This window comes from Loxodonta africana, chromosome 4, assembly GCF_030014295.1.
Source record: "Loxodonta africana isolate mLoxAfr1 chromosome 4, mLoxAfr1.hap2, whole genome shotgun sequence".
Taxonomy (NCBI): Eukaryota; Metazoa; Chordata; class Mammalia; order Proboscidea; family Elephantidae; genus Loxodonta; species Loxodonta africana.
In genome coordinates this window covers 129,420,386-129,442,323 of record NC_087345.1, presented here as the reverse complement: position 1 = coordinate 129,442,323, position 21,938 = coordinate 129,420,386, and the positions used below count along the sequence as shown (strand labels likewise).

Sequence of the window (21,938 nt, the reverse complement as noted above, 5' to 3'; positions counted from 1 at the left end):
CACTTCTCTGGTGCTAATCGTAGGGTTCGTTTTACAAAAGTACAGTGAGAATTTCCTGTTTTGTGACATCCGGAACATTTTAGAAGCTGGTCATTTTACAGCTCCTTGCTCATACTACACATATGTGGCTCACCAACAGATGATCAAAAACATTATTTAAATATGCAATTTTTCTTTTTAAATTTCCTCATCTGCACCTTTGAATTCCATAGCCTCCAGCTCAACTCTCTCTTCCAGCGGCACTCTTCTCCAGACAATACTCATCTGGGCCTTCCCTGCATCAGCCTTGGAGCATCATTGCTCATGGCAGGTATGTGTTCCCCCAATAAGATTATACAGATATTACGTGTCCAGGAAAGATATCTCAGGGACATGACTAGTATCAGGGCAGAGCTTTAAGAGAAATAGGCATAAATGCAGTGGACGTTGTTAGGCTAGCCATGTGCCTGTATTTCCACATTGATTTTAATTTTCTGATTGTACTCTAATCTAGAAAACATTTTGTAATGCTCTTCCAACAGGCTTAAAGAGTTGTTTTTGATAGAGGTACCGCTAAATTCTGAAAAAGAAGAAAACTTATGTGCTTAAATGGTGATCAACTTAATTCTATCACGGAAATAGAGAATGCCAAATATTAATGACACAATGGTTCAAACTGTTTATTCAAAAATTGGCCATTTGTATTGTGATATCCAAAGATCACCCCGATTTAGAATTTGACTCATTATACCATTGTAATTAAACAACACTCTTTGGGGGTGTGCTGATGTTAATGCGGAATCACCTAAGATTGATCCTGCATTTATATTGGATGATTTGTTCTGGGGGAAAGTCCATAAGCAAATAATTTTGGGTAAGAGAAAATGTAATGTTCTTGTTGTAAAGGTTGTTTATGTGTCATAATTCAACGTAGTGGAATACAAATCCAGCTTTCCAGGGTATTTAGCCACGCATTGGTTGTGGAACGTCTCCAACCAGGTCCAGAGTGCTCCTATCTCATCTCTTCGCTATAACACCTCCACAGAGCTATGAGCAGGAAGACATTTCTCAGAGCAGAGCCTGCACTAAGATTAGCAGAAGGACACACTCCAGATAGTGTTATTGTCCGTGACAATGACAGAAAGTGTTAAATGAAAGACTCTGGGCCTAAACCCAAAAACCTACTGCTGTCGATTCGATTCTGACTCATAGCAACCCTATGGGACAGAGTAGAACTACCCTACAGAGTTTCCAAGGAGCGCCTGGCAGATTTGAACTGCCAACCTCTTGGTTAGCAGCTGTAGCACTTAACTACTACACCACCAGGGTTTGGTTTCCCTGACACCCTTTAATTTGATATCTTACTCAAGAAATGGCTACTTACTCACTTTGACACTGGGAGAAAATAATGTTATTCTTGAACCCTCAATTTTCTCATCTTCCCAATGGCAATCATACTTTTCATTTTTTCATTTTGTTGAGAGAATAAAACTAAATGTCTGTTATATAAGTTCATAAAACAGAAGCTGAGCCTATTGATCTCTTCTTACTCTAGAAGCTTCTTTACCAATGTAAAAAAAAATAGTGGTAAATTTGCTTTACTGTCTTCTAGAGACGGAGAGGATAGCACAGAAAATGTATGGATAGTCTCACTGAAGAATAAAGTACACCACATAGAAACCTTGGCATCGGGTGGAGTCCTGAGTTGAATGTCTATCTTTCAATATTTCATTGACAAAACAACTGTGTTATAAAATCAAAAAAATTTTTGGAATCTTTCTAATTGGCTTCTGTTTTTAAAAACTTTAGTCTCTTTGTTTGTTCTTTAAGTCTTTGCCCTATTTTTCTTTTTCTAGTTTTTCAGACCACTATATGGAGGTTGATTTCTGGAATCTTAGGAGGAATATGTCTTTTGCTGATGGCTGTCTTGGGAATTTTATTGAATAATTGGCAAGTTTCTCTAGGCAAGTATTTATAAAGATCAAAACCATGATAAAACCATTTAGTAATAAAGATTTTATTTTACTAATGTGTAATATTTTGTTATCTCATGGCTTCACTTAAATGTGCACCGAAATAACTACATTTCTAATTATTTCTTACAGTATTCTCTCCAGGACTCATCATAGAACTCCAGGGAGGTAGTCTCCATACTTCACTCATAGCAACTTTATAGGACTGGGTAGAACTCCCCCATAGGGTTTCTAAGACTGCAATCTTTATGGGAAAAGACTGCCACATCTTTCTCTGACCGATCAGCTGGTGGATTCAAATGACCAACCTTTTGCTTTTCAGTTAGCAGCTGAGCACTTTAACCACTGTACCACCAGAAAAACTTCAATGCACTTTATTCTTTTCTGAATCAGGAAATATGTTAAAATGCTTTCTCCGTTAAAGACTATCCTTGATCTAGTTACCCTGTTTATACTGCAGAGCTCAGCTTTGGGATCTCTTCTGAAAAAACTAAAAAAAAAAAAAGACTTTTCTAGCTTTCTCCCATCCCATGTCCTACTACATGCTGTCTTAAATATGATGAATATATTTTGTATACTTACCAAAGGCATCATTAAATGTAATTAATACATGATTGGAAATTATGTAATTCTGACCAGAGCTCTAGAATATAAACTCCATGGGGATAAAGATCGTTTCTGACTTGGTCACATTAATATTCTCTGAACATAGCCTGCTGTGGTGTAAACATATACAGTAGATTCTCAAAGAATAATTTGTAGAAAATATGAATAAAAAACAAATGATTTTTGTATAAGTAAATAGCATTGAAATTTTTAAATGTTCAGAGCCATCAATCATGTTTTGTTTTGTTTTTTCTTAGACTCTGACTGCTGTTCTTGTCCAGAAAAGTGGATTGGGTACCGATGCAGCTGTTACCTAATTTTTAATGCAGAAAAAACTTGGGCAGAAAGTAGAAATTTCTGTGCTTCTCAGACTTCCAGTCTACTTCAGCTGAAAAGCAGAGATGAATTGACACGTACTTTATTTTTGTTTCCCACATTTCTTTTTAACTTAGAAAAATATAGCATTAAAATAAGCTGAGCTCTTTGACGCAACTCTTTAGTCAGAAAGCCCACGGGTGGTTATATTTTCTCAAAAATAAACAACCCAGAACACCATTAACAGATTGCTATGGAGGTTTAATGGTAAATTTGCAAATTGGGGCAACACACAACTTACCGTGGAAATGAATACTCCAATTAATACAAATTTCAAAGTGCTTATCTACAATTTTATTAGTTACTTTGAGCAAAAAACCTTTGATAGGCTGAGTGTGCCAGAGTACATCAATCCTGTAAGAGAGCGGTATGTGCTGCAACATCATCAAAGCTGAAATAGAAGCCTTGCTAAGACAGTCACAGAATCCGTGAGCCGTAGTTACAAGTCCTGAGGACTCTTGGAAACAGGACATATTCATTAACCTTTCTGTGTTTCAGGGAGTCTGATCACCTAGATGCAATTATGTGAAACAAGGCAAGCTGCTTCTAAAGGTTAGTTATAGTTTAAGACATACTATAGGCATTAAAACTATATATATATTTATGATTATACAGCACATAGATTTCTAACATTTAATAAGATGACTTTGTCTTGTGGGTAAGAGAACTCTCTCTGTTCCCATAACGTAAAATTTATAATTTTTTTTCACAATTTGAAAAATGATCTATTAATTCCCTGTACCTTGAAACAATTATTATAAACCTCATAAAAATCCTCAAAGATTTACTTCATGGGAATAAAAATCAAGATGTTAGATAAAGTGCAAAAAAACTTTTCAGTGAAAACTCAAAAAAGAAATGTGAGATCACTACTTTTACTCATTCAAGCAACCAACCTAATGACAGTACTCTTTACTTCTTTTAACTGAGTTTAATTTCTTTTGTAATTATCTAGCTTTAGTCCTATCTCTGGCATATATTGTGGAACCAACATATCGGATATGGAATGGCACAGAAGGTTTGCACTCAACTGCTAATCTAAATGTTGGTGGTTAAAACCAACCAGTGTGGAAGAAAGCCTTGGAAATCTTCTTCCATTAAGATTCCACCTGAGGCAGGGCCAAGATGGCTGACTAGGTAGAAGCTACCACGGATCCCTCTTGCAACAAAGACTTCAAAAAAGAAGTGAATCGATCATACACATGAGAATCTACAAGCCCTGGCCATCAAACACAAATCTAAAGAGTTGACCTGAGTGACAGGGAGCGAAAAGCCACACCCTGAAGCTGGGACCACTTCTGGAACTGGCATCTGGCTCCACAGTCTTAAGCCCTCGTGGTTCCCTGGTGCCGAGTGGCAGGGCTGATTGAGGCTTGCTGAGGTGGGGCAGGCACGGGACACAGCCCTAACCCCTAGCCTCCTGGGGTAAACTCGGTAGAGACTCAGCCAGCACAAGCTGGCTGCACACTGACGTGGCTGATGAGAGAACGAGCAACCATGGAGAAGGAGCGACTGTTCTCGGAGCCTGGAGCCAGTGTCCCAGTCAGAAAACCTTGGTACCAGGCTTTGGACTGGGCAAAGGGGAGCTGAGCACTGCTTCCTGAGATGGTGCAAACATGGGACGCAGCCCTAACCCTCTAAAGTGAACTCGGGGGAAGCTCAGCCAGTGCATGCAGGCAGCGCAACAATGGGACTGACAGGAGGAGGAGTCACCTGGAGGCAGCAACTGGTTTTGGAGCCTGGAGTGTGGTGTCCCAGCCGGGGAACATTGATGTTGGGCTTTGGACTGCGAGCGGAGGAGTTGACCACGGCTTCTGAGACAGCACAAGCACAGGACGCGGGCCTGACCCTCAGGGGCAATCTCAACCAAGCAAGATAAATAACTTTGTCTATATTCCTGGGTGCTACACTCTCCCATCTGTCTGATCCCTCCCCTCCCTTCCCAGGTGGCTTCATTAACATTGGAATTTCCTGGGCCAGGGAGTGAAGTCCTCTGGGTTTTTTTTTTTTTTTTTGCTTTTCCTAACCAATTCTCCTGGCCTGAGAGAAGCAGCTACTAAAAACCAGGGATGACAAATCCTTCCCTGATTTCCATAAATTGGAATGTAAATACAGAACCATCTCTAGCCAAGCATATGAGATCCTCAGTCTTTGGCTTTCATCCCTACAGGGAACAAGGTAGCTATTATAATGCAAAGGAAATTCTGATAGAGATCTGACTGTAGTTGTTTTAGCAGATAACTGGAAAGACAAGTTTTCCAGGTCTGATATCTCTACCTATTAAACAGAGCCCTCACTGATCCATAACAGGGAACTGAGGGCTGAAGCTCCACTCAAACCACCTGGCCACCTGCCAAAGGGGTCTGAAGATACTGACGCCTACCAATCTTCAGAGGTAGATGCGTTGGGTCCCTAAGGTACAGCTGCAGAGCCCACCCACCAAGTGTTTTAGAAATAGAGCCACACCTACCTCAGTGGCACATGGGGGAAGGCTGTCAGCATCCTGCCCCCCCCCCCGGAGTGTGATCTCCTGCTGCTACTAGAATCTGGTGCACACAACTTTCTCCACTACCCCTCGAGGTTAATAGGTGACAGTCTACACCACACACTTGGTGACCTAAAATCAGAACACCTAAGCTGATTCTATTCAAGAATAGTGAATGGACTCTTAGGCATATATATCCAGTAACAGCCCAGACCAGCTGGTAATAGGACATAAGTGATTCAAAGGCTACAACAATCAAAACAGCGCAATCTAGTAGCCCATCTAAGTATATTGAAAGAAAACAAAATGAGATAAGACTCAGTGAGCAAATATAAAATAAATCATTACAATAACTTTTAGATGGCTCACAAAGAGCAATCGATATCAAACCACATAAAGAAGCAGACCATGATTGCTTCTACAACTCCCCAAATTGAAGAATCAAAATCTTTCCCAAATGAAGATACAATCCAGGAATTGCCAGATGCAGAATATAAAAAACTAATTTACACAATGCTTCAAGACATTAGGGATGGCCTCAGAAATGAAATAAGACAATCTACAGAAAAAACCAAGGGACACACTGATAAAGCAGTTGAAGAACTCAAAAAGACTATTCAAGAACATAGTGGAAAAATTAATAAGCTGCAAGAATCCATAGAGAGACAGCATTCAGAAATCCAAAAGATTAACAGTAAAATCACAGAATTAGACAACTCAATAGGAAGTCAGAGGAGCAGAATCGAGAAATTGGAATGCAGAGCAGAGCAGTTGGAGGATAAGGCAACTGACACCAATATAGTTGAAGAAAAATCAGATAAAAGGATTTTAAAAAATGAACAAACCCTAAAAATCATGTGGGACTGTATCAAGAAGAAAAACTTGCATGTGATTGGAGTTCCGGAACAGGGAGGGATAACAGAAAATACAGAGAGAATAGTTGCAGATCTGTTGGCAGAAAACTTCCCTGGCATCATGAAAGGTGAAAAGATATCTATCTGAGATGCTCATCGAACCCCATATAAGATTGATCCAAAAAGAAAATCACCAAGACATATTATCTTCAAACTTGCCAAAACCAAAGATAAAGAGAAAATTTTAAAAGCAGCCAGGGATAAAAGAAAGGTCTCCTGCAAAGGAGAATCGATAAGAATAAGTTCAGACTACTCAGCAGAAACCATGCAGGCAAGAAGGCAATGGGATGACATATATAGAACATTGAAGGAGAAAAACTGCCAGCCAAGGATCATATATCCAGCAAAACTCTCTCTCAAATATGAAGGTGAAATTAAAAAATTTGCAGATAAACATAATCTTAGAGGATTTGCAAAAATCAAACCAAAGCTACAAAAATTGCTAAAGGAAATTGGTCAGAAAATCAATAATATCAGATACCAACAAAACACAAGGTCACAGAACAGAACATCGTGATATCAACTCAAATAGGGAGATCACAAAAACAAATTAAGATTAATTTTAAAAAGAAAAAAATGCTCAAAAGAGGGAATCATTGAAGTCATTATCTAAAAGATCACAATAATCAAAAAGAGGGACTAAACACAGAAAGCATAGATCTTCCATATGGAGAGGAAAACAAGGCGATATAGGAAGATACAAGTTAGGTTTTTACTTAGAAAAATAGGGGTAAATATTAAGGTAACCACAAAGAGGTCTAACAATTCCATAACTCAAAATAAAAACCAAGAAACACATAATGACTTAGTAAACATAAGTTCAACTACTATGAAAATGAGGAACACACAATTTACAAAGAAAAACTTCTCAGCACAAAAAAGTAAGTGGAAAAATGAAATTGTCCACAACACACACAAAAAGGCATCAAAATGACAGCACTAAACACACACTTATCTATAATTACTCTGAATGTAAATGGACCAAATGCAGCAATAGAGAGACAGAGAGTCTCAGACTGGATAAAGAAACACGATCCGTCTATATGCTGCCTACAAGAGACACATCTTAGACTTAGAGACACAAACAAAAACTCAAAGGATGGAAAAAAATATATTTGAAGCAAACAACAATCAAAAAAGAGCAGGAGTGGCAATATCAATTTCTGACAAAATAGACTGTAAAGTTAAATCCACAAAGGGATAAAGAAGGACACTACATAATGATTAAAGGGACAATTTAACGGGAAGATATAGCCATATTAAATATTTATGCGCCCAATGACAGGGCTGCAAGATGCATAAAACAAACTTTGACAGAATTGAAAAGTGAGATAGTCACCTCCACAATTATAGTAGGAGACTTCAACACACCACTTTCAGAGAAGGATAGGACCTCCAGTAAGGAGCTCAATAGAAACACGGAAGACCTAATGGCTAAAATCAACCAACTTGACCTCATAGACTTATACAGAACACTCCACCCAAAAGTTGCAAATTATGCTTTTTTTTTTGTAGTACACATGGAACAGTCTCTAGAATAGACCACATATTAGGTCATAAAACAAACCTTTGCAGAATCCAAAACATCAAAATATTACAAAGCATCTTCTCAGATCACAAGGCTGTAAAAGTAGAAACCAATAACAGAAAGATCAGGGAAAAGAAATCAAATACTTGGAAACTGAACAATACCCTGCTCAAAAAAGACTGGGTTATAGAAGACATTTAGGAGGGAATAAAGAAATTCACAGAATGCAATGAGAGTGAAAACACTTCCTACCAAAACCTCTAGGAAACAGCAAAAGCAGCGCTCAGAGGTCAATTTATGTAATAAATGCACACATACATAGAGAAGAAAGAGCCAAAAACAGAGAAGTGTCTCTACAACTTGAACAAATAGAAAGCGAGCAACGAAAGAAGCCATGAGGCACCAGAAGAAAATAAAAAATAAAAATTAGAGCTGAACTAAATGAATTAGAGAACAGAAAAACAATTGACAGAATTAACAAAGCCAAAAGCTGGTTCTCTGAAAAAATTAACAAAATTGTTAAACCATTGGCCAGACTGATTAAAGAAATACAGGAAAGGAAACAAATAACATCACAACAAACCCAACTGAAATTAAAAGAATCATTTCAGATTATTATGAAAAATTGTACTCTAACAAATTTGCAAACCTAGAAGAAATGGATGAATTGCTAGAAAAACACTACCTACCTAAACTAACACAATCAGAAGTAAAAAAAAAAAAAAAAAAACACAATCAGAAGTAGAACAACTAAATAGACCCAAAAGAAAAAAAAGAGATTGAAAAGGTAATCAAAAAACTCCCAATAAAAAAAAAAAAAGCCCTGGCCCAGACGGCTTTACTGCAGAGTTCTACCAAACTTTCAGAGAAGAGTTAACACCACTACTACTAAAGGTATTTCAGAGCATAGAAAATGACGGAATACTGCCTAAGTCATTCTATGAAGCCACCATATCCCTGATACCAAAACCAGGTAAAGACATCACAAAAAAAGAAAATTACAGACCTATATCCCTCATGAACATAGATGCAAAAATCCTCAACAAAATTCTAGCCAATAGAATTCAACAATGTATCAAAAAAATAATCCAGCACGACCAAGTGGGATTTATACCAGGTATGCGAGGTAGGTTCAGTATGAGAAAAACCATTAATGTAATCCACCATATAAATAAAACAAAAGACAAAAACCACATGATCTTATCAATTGATGCAAAAAAGGCATTTGACAAAGTCCAACACCCATTCATGATGAAAACTCTCAGCAAAATAAGAATTGAAGGTAAATTCCTCAACATAATAAAGGGTATGTATACAAAAAAAAAAAAATCTTTTTTTTTTTTTTTTATACAAAGCCAACAGCCAACATCTTTCTAAATGGAGAGAGCCTGGAAGCATTTCCCTTGAGAATGAGAACCAGACAAGGATGCCCTTTATCAACACTCTTATTCAACATTGTGCTAGACGTCCTAGCCAGAGCAATTAGGATAGACAAAGATATAAAGGGCATCCGATTGCAAGGAAGAAGTAAAATTATTTCTATTTGCAGATGACATGATTTTGTACACAGAAAACCCTAAGGAATCCTCCAGAAAACTACTGAAACTAATGGAAGAGTTTGGCAGAGTTTCAGGTTACAAGATAAACATACAAAAATCACTTGGATTCCTCTACATCAACAAAAAGAACATCGAAGAGGAAATCACCAAATCAATACCATTCACAGTAGCCCCCAAGAAGATAAAATACTTCGGAATAAATCTTACCAAGGATGTAAAAGACCTATACAAAGAAAACTACAAAGTACTAGTGCAAGAAACTAAAAGGAACCTACATAAGTGGAAAACATACTTTGCTTATGGATAGGAAGACTTAACATAGTAAAAATGTCTATTCTACCAAAAGCCATCTGTATATACAGTGCACTTCGGATCCAAATTCCAATGACATTTTTTAATGTGATGGAGAAACAAATCACCAACTTCACATGGAAGGGAAAGAAGCCCTGGATAAGTAAAGCATTACTGAAAAGAAGTAAGTGGGAAGTCTCACTGTACCTGAATTTAGAACCTATTATACAGCCACAATAGTCAAAACAGCCTGGTACTGGTACAACAACAGGCACATAGACCAATGGAACAGAATTGAGAAGCCAGATATAAATCCATCCACGTATGAGCAGCTGATATATGACAAAGGACCAGTGTCAGTTAATTGGGGAAAAGATAGTCTTTTTAACAAATGGTGCTGGCAGAACTGGATAGCCATCTGCAAAAAAATGAAACAGGACCCATACCTCACACCATGCACAAAAACTAACTCCAAGTGGATCAAAGGCCTAAACATAAAGACTAAAACGATAAAGATCATGGAAGAAAAAATAGGGACAGCCTTAGGAGCCCTAATATAAGGCATAAATAGAATACAAAACATTACTAAAAATGATGAAGAGAAACCAGATAACTGGGAGCTCCTAAAAATCAAACACCTATGCTCATCTAAAGACTTCACCAAAAGAGTAAAAAGACCACCTACAGATTGGGAAAAAATTTTCAGCTATGACATCTCCGACTGGCTCCTGATCTCTAAAATCTGTATGATTCTGTTAAAACTGAACCACAAAAAGACAAACAACCCATTTAAAATTTGGGCAAAGGATGTGAACACACACTTCACTAAAGAAGATATTCAGGCAGCCAACAGATACATGAGAAAATGCTCTCAATCATTAGCCATAAATGCAAATCAAAACTATGATGAGATTCCATCTCACTCCAACAAGGCTGGCATTAATCCAAAAAACACAAAACAATAAATGTTGGAGAGGCTGCGGAGAGATTGGAACTCTTATGCACTACTGGTGGAAATGTAAATTGGTACAAACACTTTGGAAATCTATCTGTCGTTTCTTTAAAAAGTTAGAAATAGAACTACCATACAACCCAGCAATCCCACTCCTCAGAATATATCCTAGAGAAATAAGAGCCTTTACACAAACAGATATATGCACACCCATGTTTATTGCAGCACTGGTTACAACAGCAAAAAGCTGGAAGCAACCAAAGTGTCCATAAATGGACGAATGGAAAAATAAATTGTGGTATATTCACCCAATGGAATACTACGCATTGATAAAGAACGGTGACAAATCTGTGAAACATTTCATAACATGCAGGAACCTGGAAGGCATTATGCTGAGTGAAATTAGTCAGATGCAAAAGGACAAATATTGTATAAGACCACTATTATAAGATCTTGAGAAATAGTTTAAACTGAGAAGAACATATTCTTTTGTGGTTACGAGATGGAGGAGGGAGGGAGGATGGGAGAGGTTTATTTACTGATTAGATAGTAGATAAAACTACTTAAGGTGAAGGGAAGGACAACACTCTATACAGGGAAGGTCAGCACAACTGGAATGGACCAAAAGCAAAGAAGTTTCCTGGATATACTGAATGCTTCGAAGGTCAGCGGAGCAAGGGCGGGGTTTTGGGGACTATGGCTACAGGGGACATCTAAGTCAATTGGCAAAATAAATTCTATTAAGAAAACATTCTGCATCCCTCTTTGAAGTGTGGCGTCTGGGGTCTTAAATGCTAACAAACAGCCATCTAAGATGCATCAATTGGTCTCAACCCGCCTGGATCAAAGGGGAATGAAGAACACCAAGGTCACAAGATAATTATGAGCCCAAGATACCGAAAGCGCCCCATGAACTAGAGAAGTACATCATCCTGAGACCAGAAGAAGTAGATGGTGCCCGGCCACAACCGATGACTGCCCTGACAGGGAGCACAACAGAGAACCCCTGAGGGAGCAGGAGAACAGTGGAATGCACACCCCAAATTCTCATAAAAAGACCAGACTTAATGGTCTGGCTGAGACTGGAAGAATCCCAGCAGTCATTGTCCCCAAACCTTCTGTTGGCCCAGGACAGGAACCATTCCTGAAGACAGCTCAACAGACTTGGATGGGACTGGACAATGGGTTGGAGAGAGATGCTGATGAGGAGTGAGCTACTTGTATCAGGTAGACACTTGAGACTGTGTTGGCATCTCCTGTCTAAAGGGGAGATGGGAGGGTAGAGAGGGTTAGAAACTGGCAAAACGTTCAGGAAAGGAAAGACTGGAAGGAGGGAGCGGTCTGATTTATTAGGGGGAGGATAAATGGGAGTATGTAATAAGGTGTATATAAGTTTTATGTGAGAGACTGACTTGATTTTTAAACTTTCACTTAAAGCACAATAAAAATCACTAAAAAAAGTACATGTAAAAAAAAAAAAAAAGATTACCTCCAAGAAAATTCTATGGAGTGGTTCTACACTGTAACACATGCGGTTGCCAGTAGTCAAAATTGACTTAACAGCAAGTAACAAGAAAAACTGCATCATAAAAATTGCCCCCTTCTTAACAAAAGGTGGAAATTTCTGTAGCGGTGTGCAGAACCTGTGTGGAGTATAGGTTTAGTAGATTATATCCATATTTACTCCTTAAGATAACTTCTGATTTTCAATCAAACTTCAGTGGTGATCCTCTATGAAGAAAGTGTTTCATGAAAACTCTGACTCCCTTTATAGCATATTTCACTCCAGTGTGAAGTGAGATTTTTTGGTATTGTTTTTTTCTTCATAAAGGAATGTGTCTTTTAAAAGAAATATGAGCCCTGCGACTGCACCTTCTAAGTTAGAAGTTAAAAATGAATTTGGTTTGTGTGATTGATAGGCCAAGTCTGATGCGTATTAATCCTACGGTTGATTCAGGTTAGCTTGTTATGTCTGTCTCGTTTCCAAGCAGGATTTTTTGAACTACCATCAACAGTTTTACTGGCTTGGGATCTCTTTTATTGAAACAAGTAGCACCCGGTTGTGGGAGGACAGCTCTGCTCCCTCCCCGGATCTATAAGTTTCTGTACTCAGATACATTGTCTGTTCTTTGTGATCTTGTGTGTTCTTGTGGATCTCATCAGTGCAGGTACCACCTAGGAGCACTACAAGAAAGGTAAACTGTCTAAGGCACAACATGACTGAAAGGAGAATGGTGCAACTAAATACGATTTTAGCCCAACTCAGAAAATCCAAGTCTTTGCTCAAGTGACATGAAAGTTGGTATCCTGATGTCAATGAAGAACTTTTAATATATGACTTTTTGTGTTTACATGCCCACAAGCTCCCATATATAGAGGAAGCCCACAAAAGTGATATATTTCTTATTTTGATGGAGTCCAATATTCTCAGCATCCTCTCATGTTTCAAGTATCTTGGCCTTGTTGTTACTCTTGTTGTTAGGTGCCACCAAGTCAGTTCTGACTCATAGTGACCCTATATACAACAGAACAAAACTCTGCCTGATCCTGTGCCATCCTCATAATCATTGTTATGCTTGAGCTCATCAATGCAGCCAATGTGTCAATCCATCTCATTTTTGAGTGCCTTCCAACCTGAAGGTCTCATCTTCCAGCACTATATCAGGCAATGTTCCACTGCTATTAAGAAGATTCTCACTGTCCAATTTTTCAGAAGTAAATTTCCAGGTCCTCCTTCATATTCTATCTTAGTCTAGAAGCTCCCTTGAAACCAGTTCACCATGGGTGACCCTGCTGGTATTTGAAGTACGTGTGCATAGCTTCCAGGATCACAGCAACACGCAAGCCATCACAGTATGACAAACGGACAGATGAGTAGTGGATTCTGGGCTTATCTTCTATATTCGTGTAAACTTTGAACATCACTGTTACTTCTAAACATGGGACTTGCAACATCATGCAGTGACAAATTGTTCACTTTGATTTATCTTTCTAGACTAGATTAGCCAATACATCTTTAAACAAAATGTAAGTAAATATATCATACATCAAAACCATTAAAGACAACAGAAATTACAACTAATCAAAAAAAAAGATCCCTGGCCTCAATCCTATGATTATGGAGATGACTCCTTTTTATGTAACTTTGTATTCTGAAATCATAAAAATTGTGACTATTAAATAAAAAACATAATAAATGCATGCCTTAATATATTAATATCTCATTCAAATACTTAAAAAATTCTATTGTTTAATCAAAAACAACATTATCATAAATATTCTCATTTCCTTTTCTTACGTGTCAACATTTTCTTCTTCATTGCAGATTTTCCTTGTTTCAGGCTTTGAACCCCAAGAACTGTATAGTGTATAGTCCAAACAAAGAGTTTTAGATGAACCCTGTGGGGAAAAGAATCCTTATATCTGTAAGCAACAGCTTATTTAGTGTTTCTTGGGACATGGCAGGGCAAGGGGAGCAGGGAGGTGTAATGCAGATCCAGGATTAACAAAATTAGTATCTCCACTTCCTACATAGATACAAATTATCTACTTCTGGGGTCTGCAAAATGTTCACATTTATGTCTTTTCATACACTTTACATGTATTTGAAGCCACATACTTTAAAATTGTTAAAATGTCTGTGCCTATACCTGAAATTATAATGTATCAAGGTAAAGAATTTTGTGATTATTTTTACATTATTGTATGGGTTTTTGATATTAAATTTTATGTAGTTTTATGTATACAAATACATTCCTGTAAATTCCCTCTAAAATTTTAAATAAATTTGACTTAATATTGAATAATATATATGAATCTCATTTTAGTTCTTTGTATGGCATACTATATAGGGAAGTCTCATTCTCACCTCGCTTTCCTGAAAGTTAGTGTTTTGAGCACACGCATACATAAATATATACACACACGCATACATACATATATATATATATATAGACACACACACACATATATATGGAAACCCTGGTGGCGTAGTGGTTAAGAGCTACAGCTGCTTAACCAAAAGGTCAGTAGTTTGAATCCACCAGGTGCTCCTTGGAAACCCTGTGAGGCAGTTCTACTCTGTCCTATAGGGTTGCTGTGAGTCAGAATCGACTTGACAGTAATGGGTTTTAAACATATATGTATGTGTTTGTGCCATATGTCAGTTTTTTCATAGGTATCATTGAGGGGAATACATCTCCATTTCATACTTAGATGTTTACAGGGTTTGCATGACATTTTCCAGGGTAACATGACCCATAAATCCCTTTTTTTCTCCCATAAACAATCATGAACAAAGGGTTGGATTACATGGAAAACAATTTGTAGATAAGGACTGTCTATAAAAAATGATTGTTTGCTAATAGGTTTGTTATTGACAGGTATACAAAGACTCTTAACCATGTCACAGTGCTTTTTCTTTCCTCGAAATCCCTTCCCCGGCCTAAAAGGAGATAATAAACTGCGGCCCAATGCAGACAATTTTCTTTTACTCTGAGAATGCAAAACTTTTCTAAACACTAAGATCAAAATAAATTTCTCATTTGACACTATTGAAATATTCATTGTTACTATGTTCTGAAAAATGTTGTTATAAATAAGCAGATAGTGAAAAGACACCAGATGTCACTGTACATGTGTTAAGTGGACCTCAGTTTCCTTTCCCCAGGTGTTTGCTGAGGTTTGAATGACGTTGTACTTATTGGACTCGCCATTTGCCTTGAACGAGGGCACTGGATAAGTAGGAAATTTCAGGAAAGAGAGTATGGTGACCTTCAGTGGACACTAGAGGAGGGGAGGACCCTTAAGGGGAGATTTCTTGCATCTTTGGGAAGGACATATAATATTTCAAAAACAAATTTATAAAAGGAATCAAACTTGGTTTGCTGTTTTCAAAGAATCAAAGGAAGAAATAAAAAATAAAAACAATGAAAACATATATATATAAATATGCCACTGTTGTCAAGTCGATTCCAACTCATACTGAACCCATAGGGTTTTCAAGGCCCTCTATGAAAGCTGACTGCCATGTCTTTCTTCCACAGGGCCACTGGTGGTTTCCAACTGCTGCCATTTCAGTTAGAAGTTGATGACTTTAACCACTGCGTCACCAGGACTCCTTAGATACATAATGTGTACATGTAGGTGTATATGAGTCTGTGTGTGTGTGTGTACGTAAAACCGAATCCGTTGCCATCAAGTAAACTCTGACTCATAGTTACCTTATACGACAGGGTAGAGTTGTCCCATTGGGATTCCAAGACTGTAAATCTTTTCAGAAACAGACTGCCACATCTTTTTCCTTTGGAGCACAGCTGGCAGGTTAGAACCAGCAACGTTTCATTTAGCAGCCAAGCACTTAATCACTGAACCACCAGGGATTGAGAGAGAGAGAAAGAAACGGAGAGATCTTGGGTGTGCAATTCTAATCTGATACACATGAGGGCACGATAAGTCAGAACTGACTCAATGGCAAATAGTTTTTAAATATGTATACATAATGAGTCAGAATCGACTTGACAGCACTGGGTGGGTTTATACATATATATGTGGTATGTGTTTGTGTGCATGTATATATTTGTAACTTGAGGCTAGAGTTATTCTATTGGAAATATCTTTGCTGACTTTTTTACTTCTGAGTCAATGAACTAGGAAAATAATGAATGATTTAAATATCACAAAACATGGTTCTGGAAAACTAGAATAATTCCCTCAAAATAACTGATCCTGATAGTATTAAAAGTATAGTTATGTCATGGATTCAATTATGTTCCCCTCCCCCCCAATTGTGTATATCAACTTGGTTAGGCCATGTTTCTCAGTATTTTATGGTTGCCCTCCATTTTGTGATTGAAATTTTACGTTGAGAGGATTAGGGTGGGATTGTAGCAGCACCCTTACACAGGTTAACTCCCTGATCCAAGGTAAAGGGAGTTTCCCTGGGGATGTGGCCTGAACCACCTTTTATCTCTCAAGAGATAAAAGGGAAGGGAAACAAGCAGAGAGTGGGGACCTCATACCACCTAGAAAGCAGCACCTGGAGCAGAGTGCGTCCTTTGGACACGGGGTCCCTGCGCCTGAGAATCTCCTTGACCAGGGGAAGATTGAGGACAACGACCTTTCTCCAGAGCCGACAAAGAGAAAAAGCCTTCCCCTGGAGCTGATGCCTTGAATCTGGACTTTTAGCCTACTTCAGTGTGAGGAAATAATTTTCTCTTTGCTAAAGCCATCCACTTGTGGTATTTCTGTTATGGTAGCACTAGATGGCTAAGACAAGGAATAATCCCTTTCTGTGTCTATTCTGTCACAATTTTCATAAATTTGTTCCATCCAAATACAAAAGCTGTAGGCAAAGTCTTAACAAAAAAAAAAAAAAATCTTAAGCTCCTACCAATTAAGACATTTTCGTATTGGACAAAAAATGAGCAAAATTAGGCAGGTTTCTGCTGATTTGGTGTTGTCCAACACTAAAACCAGGAAAGGGTAGATCTTCTGGTATATAGATACAATGAAACATCACGCAATAATAAAGAATAAGGACTAGCGTGTGAAAATTAACATGGATGAATCTGGAGGGCATTATGCTGAGTGAAATAAATCCATCACAAAAGAGCAAATGTTGCATGGTACCACTTTATAAAAATTCAAGAGTAAGTTGAAGCACAGAAAGCAGTGTTCTTTGATGGCTATCAGCGATGGGAGGGAAGAAAGGGAGAATCACTAAATAGTAGACACATGTTAATTCTGGTAAAGGCAACAGAAAATATTGGAGAAGTCAGCACAATGTGACCAAGGTAAACGAAGACACTGAGGGATAGATATCTACGAGTAAAGGACAACCATGGTAGATGGTATAACATACACAATTCTGCAACAACAGTAATGACAACCAACAATTTGTGAGTGGTTATACAGGTAGATATGTATGCTACATAGGTGTGGAGGGTGTATGGGGGTACATGTGTGTGCATATATACGTATAGTTGTGAGCCTTTGTATATACATATTTGTATGTGCTGCATATGTAATCATACATATAATAGAGCACCTAGAAGGCACAGTAATGGAAACTTCTTAGACATACGTCCAAACACTTGGTGGGTCTAAGTTACTGGGCTTGAGGCTCAGGACCATAGTGCTGGGGGACAATTAGGTCAATTGACATAACAGTTCATAAAGATAATGTTCTACATACTTGTTTGGTGAGGAGTGTCTGGGATCTTAAAGCTTGCGAGTGATCTTCTAAGATACAACTATGGGTCCCTTCCCATCTGGAGCAAAGGTGAGTGAAGGAAACCAAATAGTCTATAGGACTAATGGCCCACATGAACCACAGCCTCCTCCAGCCTGAGACCAGAATGTCATGGAAAAAGTTGTGTATAAATTGTTCAATGGGAAACTAATTTGCTGTGTAAAATTTCGCCTAAAGCACAATAAGATGTTCAGAAAAAAAGGATGGTAGATTTCAAATTAGGTAAGGAATCATTTTTATAAACATCATGTCTTTCAACTTGGATTTGCATAAAAGCTATGAAGGAAATTTCACATTCACATTTTTCAGTGAGGATCTAGATTTTAGCAATTATGGTAGTTGAGGAAAAGCAACTTTATAAACACAATGTACACAAATTAAAAAGATGGAAAATTTTTGAATTCATGGAAGCTGAGAAATCCAGTCACAGATCTTGTTTTTTGTTGTTGTTGTTTTTGATGAAAAGCTCATCTTTACAAAAAGGTTCATCTATAGGAATAGTAAAAAAAACCTAATAGCTTATTGTTGGAGCCCTAGTGACAAAGCGCTTAAGAGTTATGGCTGTTAACCAAAAGGTCAGCAGTTTGAATCCACCAGCTGCTTCTTGGAAAACCTATGGGGCAGTTCTGCTTTTTCCTGTTGGGTCACTATGAGTCAGAATCAACTTGACATCAATGAGTCTGGTTTTTAGTTTTCGTTAGTTATGGCCAAGGTGATTCTCACTCACAGCAACCCTATGTGTGCCAGGGTAAAACTATACTCCACAGGGTTTTCAGTGTCTGATTTTTTGGAGTAGATTGCCAGGACTTTCTTTAAAGATGCATCTGAACAGACTTGAACTTCCAACCTTTCGGTGAACAGCCAATTATGTTAACATTTTGCACTCCCTAGGAATATTATAATGCTTAAAAAAAAAAAAAGCAGCAAAAAACCCATGAAATTATTTTGGATGGAGTTTGCTTTTATATGAGAATGAACGACATATTGTATGTCCAGAGACATTATAGATCAAGGTTCCTGCTCTCAAGACACGCAGTCTACCTATCTATCTTATATTTGAAATTCCCACTAGGGTTCTCTTTTGAAGACATAAAAGTGTTAATGAAAATAACAGAATATTATCTGAATGAGATAACGCAATAAACTACTACAATACTTAACATACTAGTAAAAATAAGGTTTATTAGAACAGCTACAGTCATGTTCAAAGGATCTTAAGGGACTGGAACATTGGAGAGTAAGGTGTTGAAAGCAAATTACAAGGCAAAGTGAGTGAAGCACTGAAGTTTGGACTTAAGCGGGTGTTTTAGGCTGGGGTCTCTACAGAAGCAAAACCAGTGAAGCATGTATACATATACATATATATGGAGCCCTGGTGGTGTAGTAGGTAAGTGCTACAGCTGCTAACCAAAAGGTTCTCAGTTTGAATCCACCAGGTGCTCCTTGGAAACTCTGCGGGGCAGTTCTACTCTGTCCTATAGCCCCACTGTCCTATAGAAAAAACAGAATCAATTTGATGGCAATAGGTTTTTTTGTTTGTTTATATACAGAGAGAGAGAGACAGAGAAACAGATTTATATCAAGGAAATGGTACACATGGCTGTAGAGACTGGAAAATCCTAAGTCCATGGGTCAGGCTGGAGGCTTCTCCTGCTGAGATCTGCAGGTCAGACAACAGGCTTTTGGCTCACAGGCTGTGGACGCTGACAAATCCCAAGACTGGTGGGTATGTTGCTAGCTCAAGTCCCAAGAACTGGAGGTCAGATGAACAGAACAGGAGGCAGCTGCAGGATTCAGAGTGAGGAAAAGTCAGCCAGCTTGCTAGCAAGTTCACATATATTGAATGCAGGCCACACCTGCAAGGAAATTCCCTTTCAACTCATTGTCTGCTCATAGCAGATCTCACCATGAAGGTGATTACATCATTACATAGGTGTTGAACTATATCATAACTGCCAAACCACCGAGAATCATGGCCCAGCCAGTTGACACACAACTTTAACAATCACATCAGGTAAGGGAGCTTCAAAGCACAGATGTGTAAGTGTGTGTGTGTGTGTACATATCACAGTAATGGGAGGTCTAATGTTTAATTGTATGTGTCAGCTTGGCTAAGCTATGATTGCCAGTGGTTTGGCCAAATACTAGTTGCTGTTCTATAACGTAATGTAATATAATGTAACAATCTTGTGTAATGTAATCTAATGTAATCAATCAAGCAGTTGAAAGTGGTCTTTTCTTAGGTTATTGTCTGCCTTCAGACTATGAATAGATACTTGTCAGAACTCTCTCCCTCTTTCTCTCTCAACTGTAATTTTCCCTCTCCTGACCTACAGATCTTGGGATGCAAGCCTGCGGAAGTTTCCATCCAGTGCCTAACCTATAGATTTTGGACTTGCCAGCCCCTACAATCCCATGAGCCAGCATAAGTCTCCAGCCTGTCACCTGACCAATGAGTTTTGAACTTTCGAGCCCCACAATTGTGTGAGCTAGTCCCTTGAAGTAAATCTCTCTCATATATTGCTCATGTGCCCTGGAGCAAGATTGCTTAAGTTTTAAACTTAAGTGACCTTGGACAAGCTACTTAGCCCTTCTAGGCCTCATTTTTCTCGCTGGTAAAATAGGATATTTATAATGTCTTCCTTATCCAGTCATTTTTATAAACATATGAGTTAATATAAGTAAAAAGATTTAAACTGTGTTTTGTGCAGAGTGAATATTATATGTATATATATACTATAGGAAAATTATACGTAGAATTTTATTGCAGTGAGTACATTTAACTTTTGTTTGTCCATTTTTTGGATATTTTCCAAATATATTTTGAAGACGACTTTGATGTTGAAAAACAAAACACAAACTCCCTCTCAGCTTCTTTTCTGCTAATCAAAGAGATTCTATTGCAAAAATACAGTGAGAATTTCCTGTATTGTGATATCCGGAACATTTTAGAAGCTGGTAGTTTTACTGCTTCTTGGTCAGTACTGCACATATGTGGCTCACCAATAGAGGTTCAGGAACATCCTGTAAAAACATACTTGTTTGTTTTAAATTTCTTCGCGCACAGCTTTCGGGTTCCTTTGCTTCCAGCCCAGTTCTGTGATCGAGCACCACTCTTCCTCAACAAGCACTCCTCGGGCCTTCCCTGCATCCACCTGGGACATCATCTCTCATGGCAGGTACGTGTGCCTCCAGTCAGAAAATCAACAGATAAAGGGACCCAAAACAGGCAATCCACGGACATGGCTAATTTTAGGGCAGAGCTTTAAGAAAAAGAGGCATAAGGGACAGTGGATTTTTTAGGCCTTCCCTATGTCAGTAACTTCTACATTTATTCAAATTTCTTGATTCATCATTCTGTAATTTATAAGTAGCCTGGAAAGCTTTTTCAACAGAGTGGGTTGCAATATGGAGAGGTCTTAATTCTGAATGAGAAATGAATTCACCTGGTTATATTATGATCAATAGAATTCTAGCATAGGAATAAAAAGATAATGCTAGCTATAAATGATACAGTGTTTACAGTGTTTCATTTTTTTCTTAGCACTTGTCTTGCGACTCCTAAATCTCTCCCAGACTAACGGTTTAAACACTGTACTATTGTCACTAAAATTACTCTTTAGGAGTGTGCTCAAGTCCATGCACAATCTACTAAGGTTGAATTTTTTCGGGAAAAAACATATAACCAAGTAATTTTGGGTAACAGCAAAAAAAAAAAAAAAAAAAAGTTCTTTCTATATCATAATTCAATGTACTAGGAAGTGAACTCAGCTCACCAGAGAATTACTCTTTGCATTGGTTTTAGAATCTCTCATGCCCGGATCCAAAGTGCTCCTGTCTCTTTGTCTTATACTACGTCTTCATAGCTATGGGCAGCAAAAGATTTCTCAAGGCAGAATCTGTACTGAGATTAGCAGAAAGACTTACTACCAAATAGTATTATTGTCAGTGACCATGGTGGAATACGTTACATGAAAGACACTGGGCTTAGACAGGATTGAATTTTATGTCTGACTTGCACACT

At 38.0% G+C, this 21,938-nt stretch overlaps 2 protein-coding genes across 2 annotated transcripts in view; both read left to right on the top strand.

Moving 5' to 3' along the window:
* Positions 1-21,938, top strand: part of LOC111749251 (natural killer cells antigen CD94-like) — a 62,278-nt gene that overhangs the window by 28,118 nt on the left and 12,222 nt on the right. The window lies entirely within an intron of this gene.
* LOC111749252 (natural killer cells antigen CD94-like) lies at positions 1,481-14,054 on the top strand. Its single transcript, XM_023542588.2, has 4 exons — positions 1,481-1,928; positions 2,816-2,966; positions 12,653-12,757; positions 13,988-14,054. Exons 1-4 carry the CDS (start codon positions 1,898-1,900, stop codon positions 14,052-14,054), a joined length of 354 nt encoding a protein of 117 aa, XP_023398356.2. The 5' UTR covers positions 1,481-1,897.

Coding starts and splice junctions, on each gene's coding strand:
- LOC111749252 (XM_023542588.2), top strand. CDS start 1,898: ATGGCTGTCTTGGGAATTTTATTGAATAATT. Junction 1,929..2,815: donor GGGAATTTTATTGAATAATT/GGCAAGTTTCTC, acceptor GTTTTTTCTTAG/ACTCTGACTGCTGTTCTTGT. Junction 2,967..12,652: donor CTGAAAAGCAGAGATGAATT/GACACGTACTTT, acceptor CGTTTCCAAGCA/GGATTTTTTGAACTACCATC.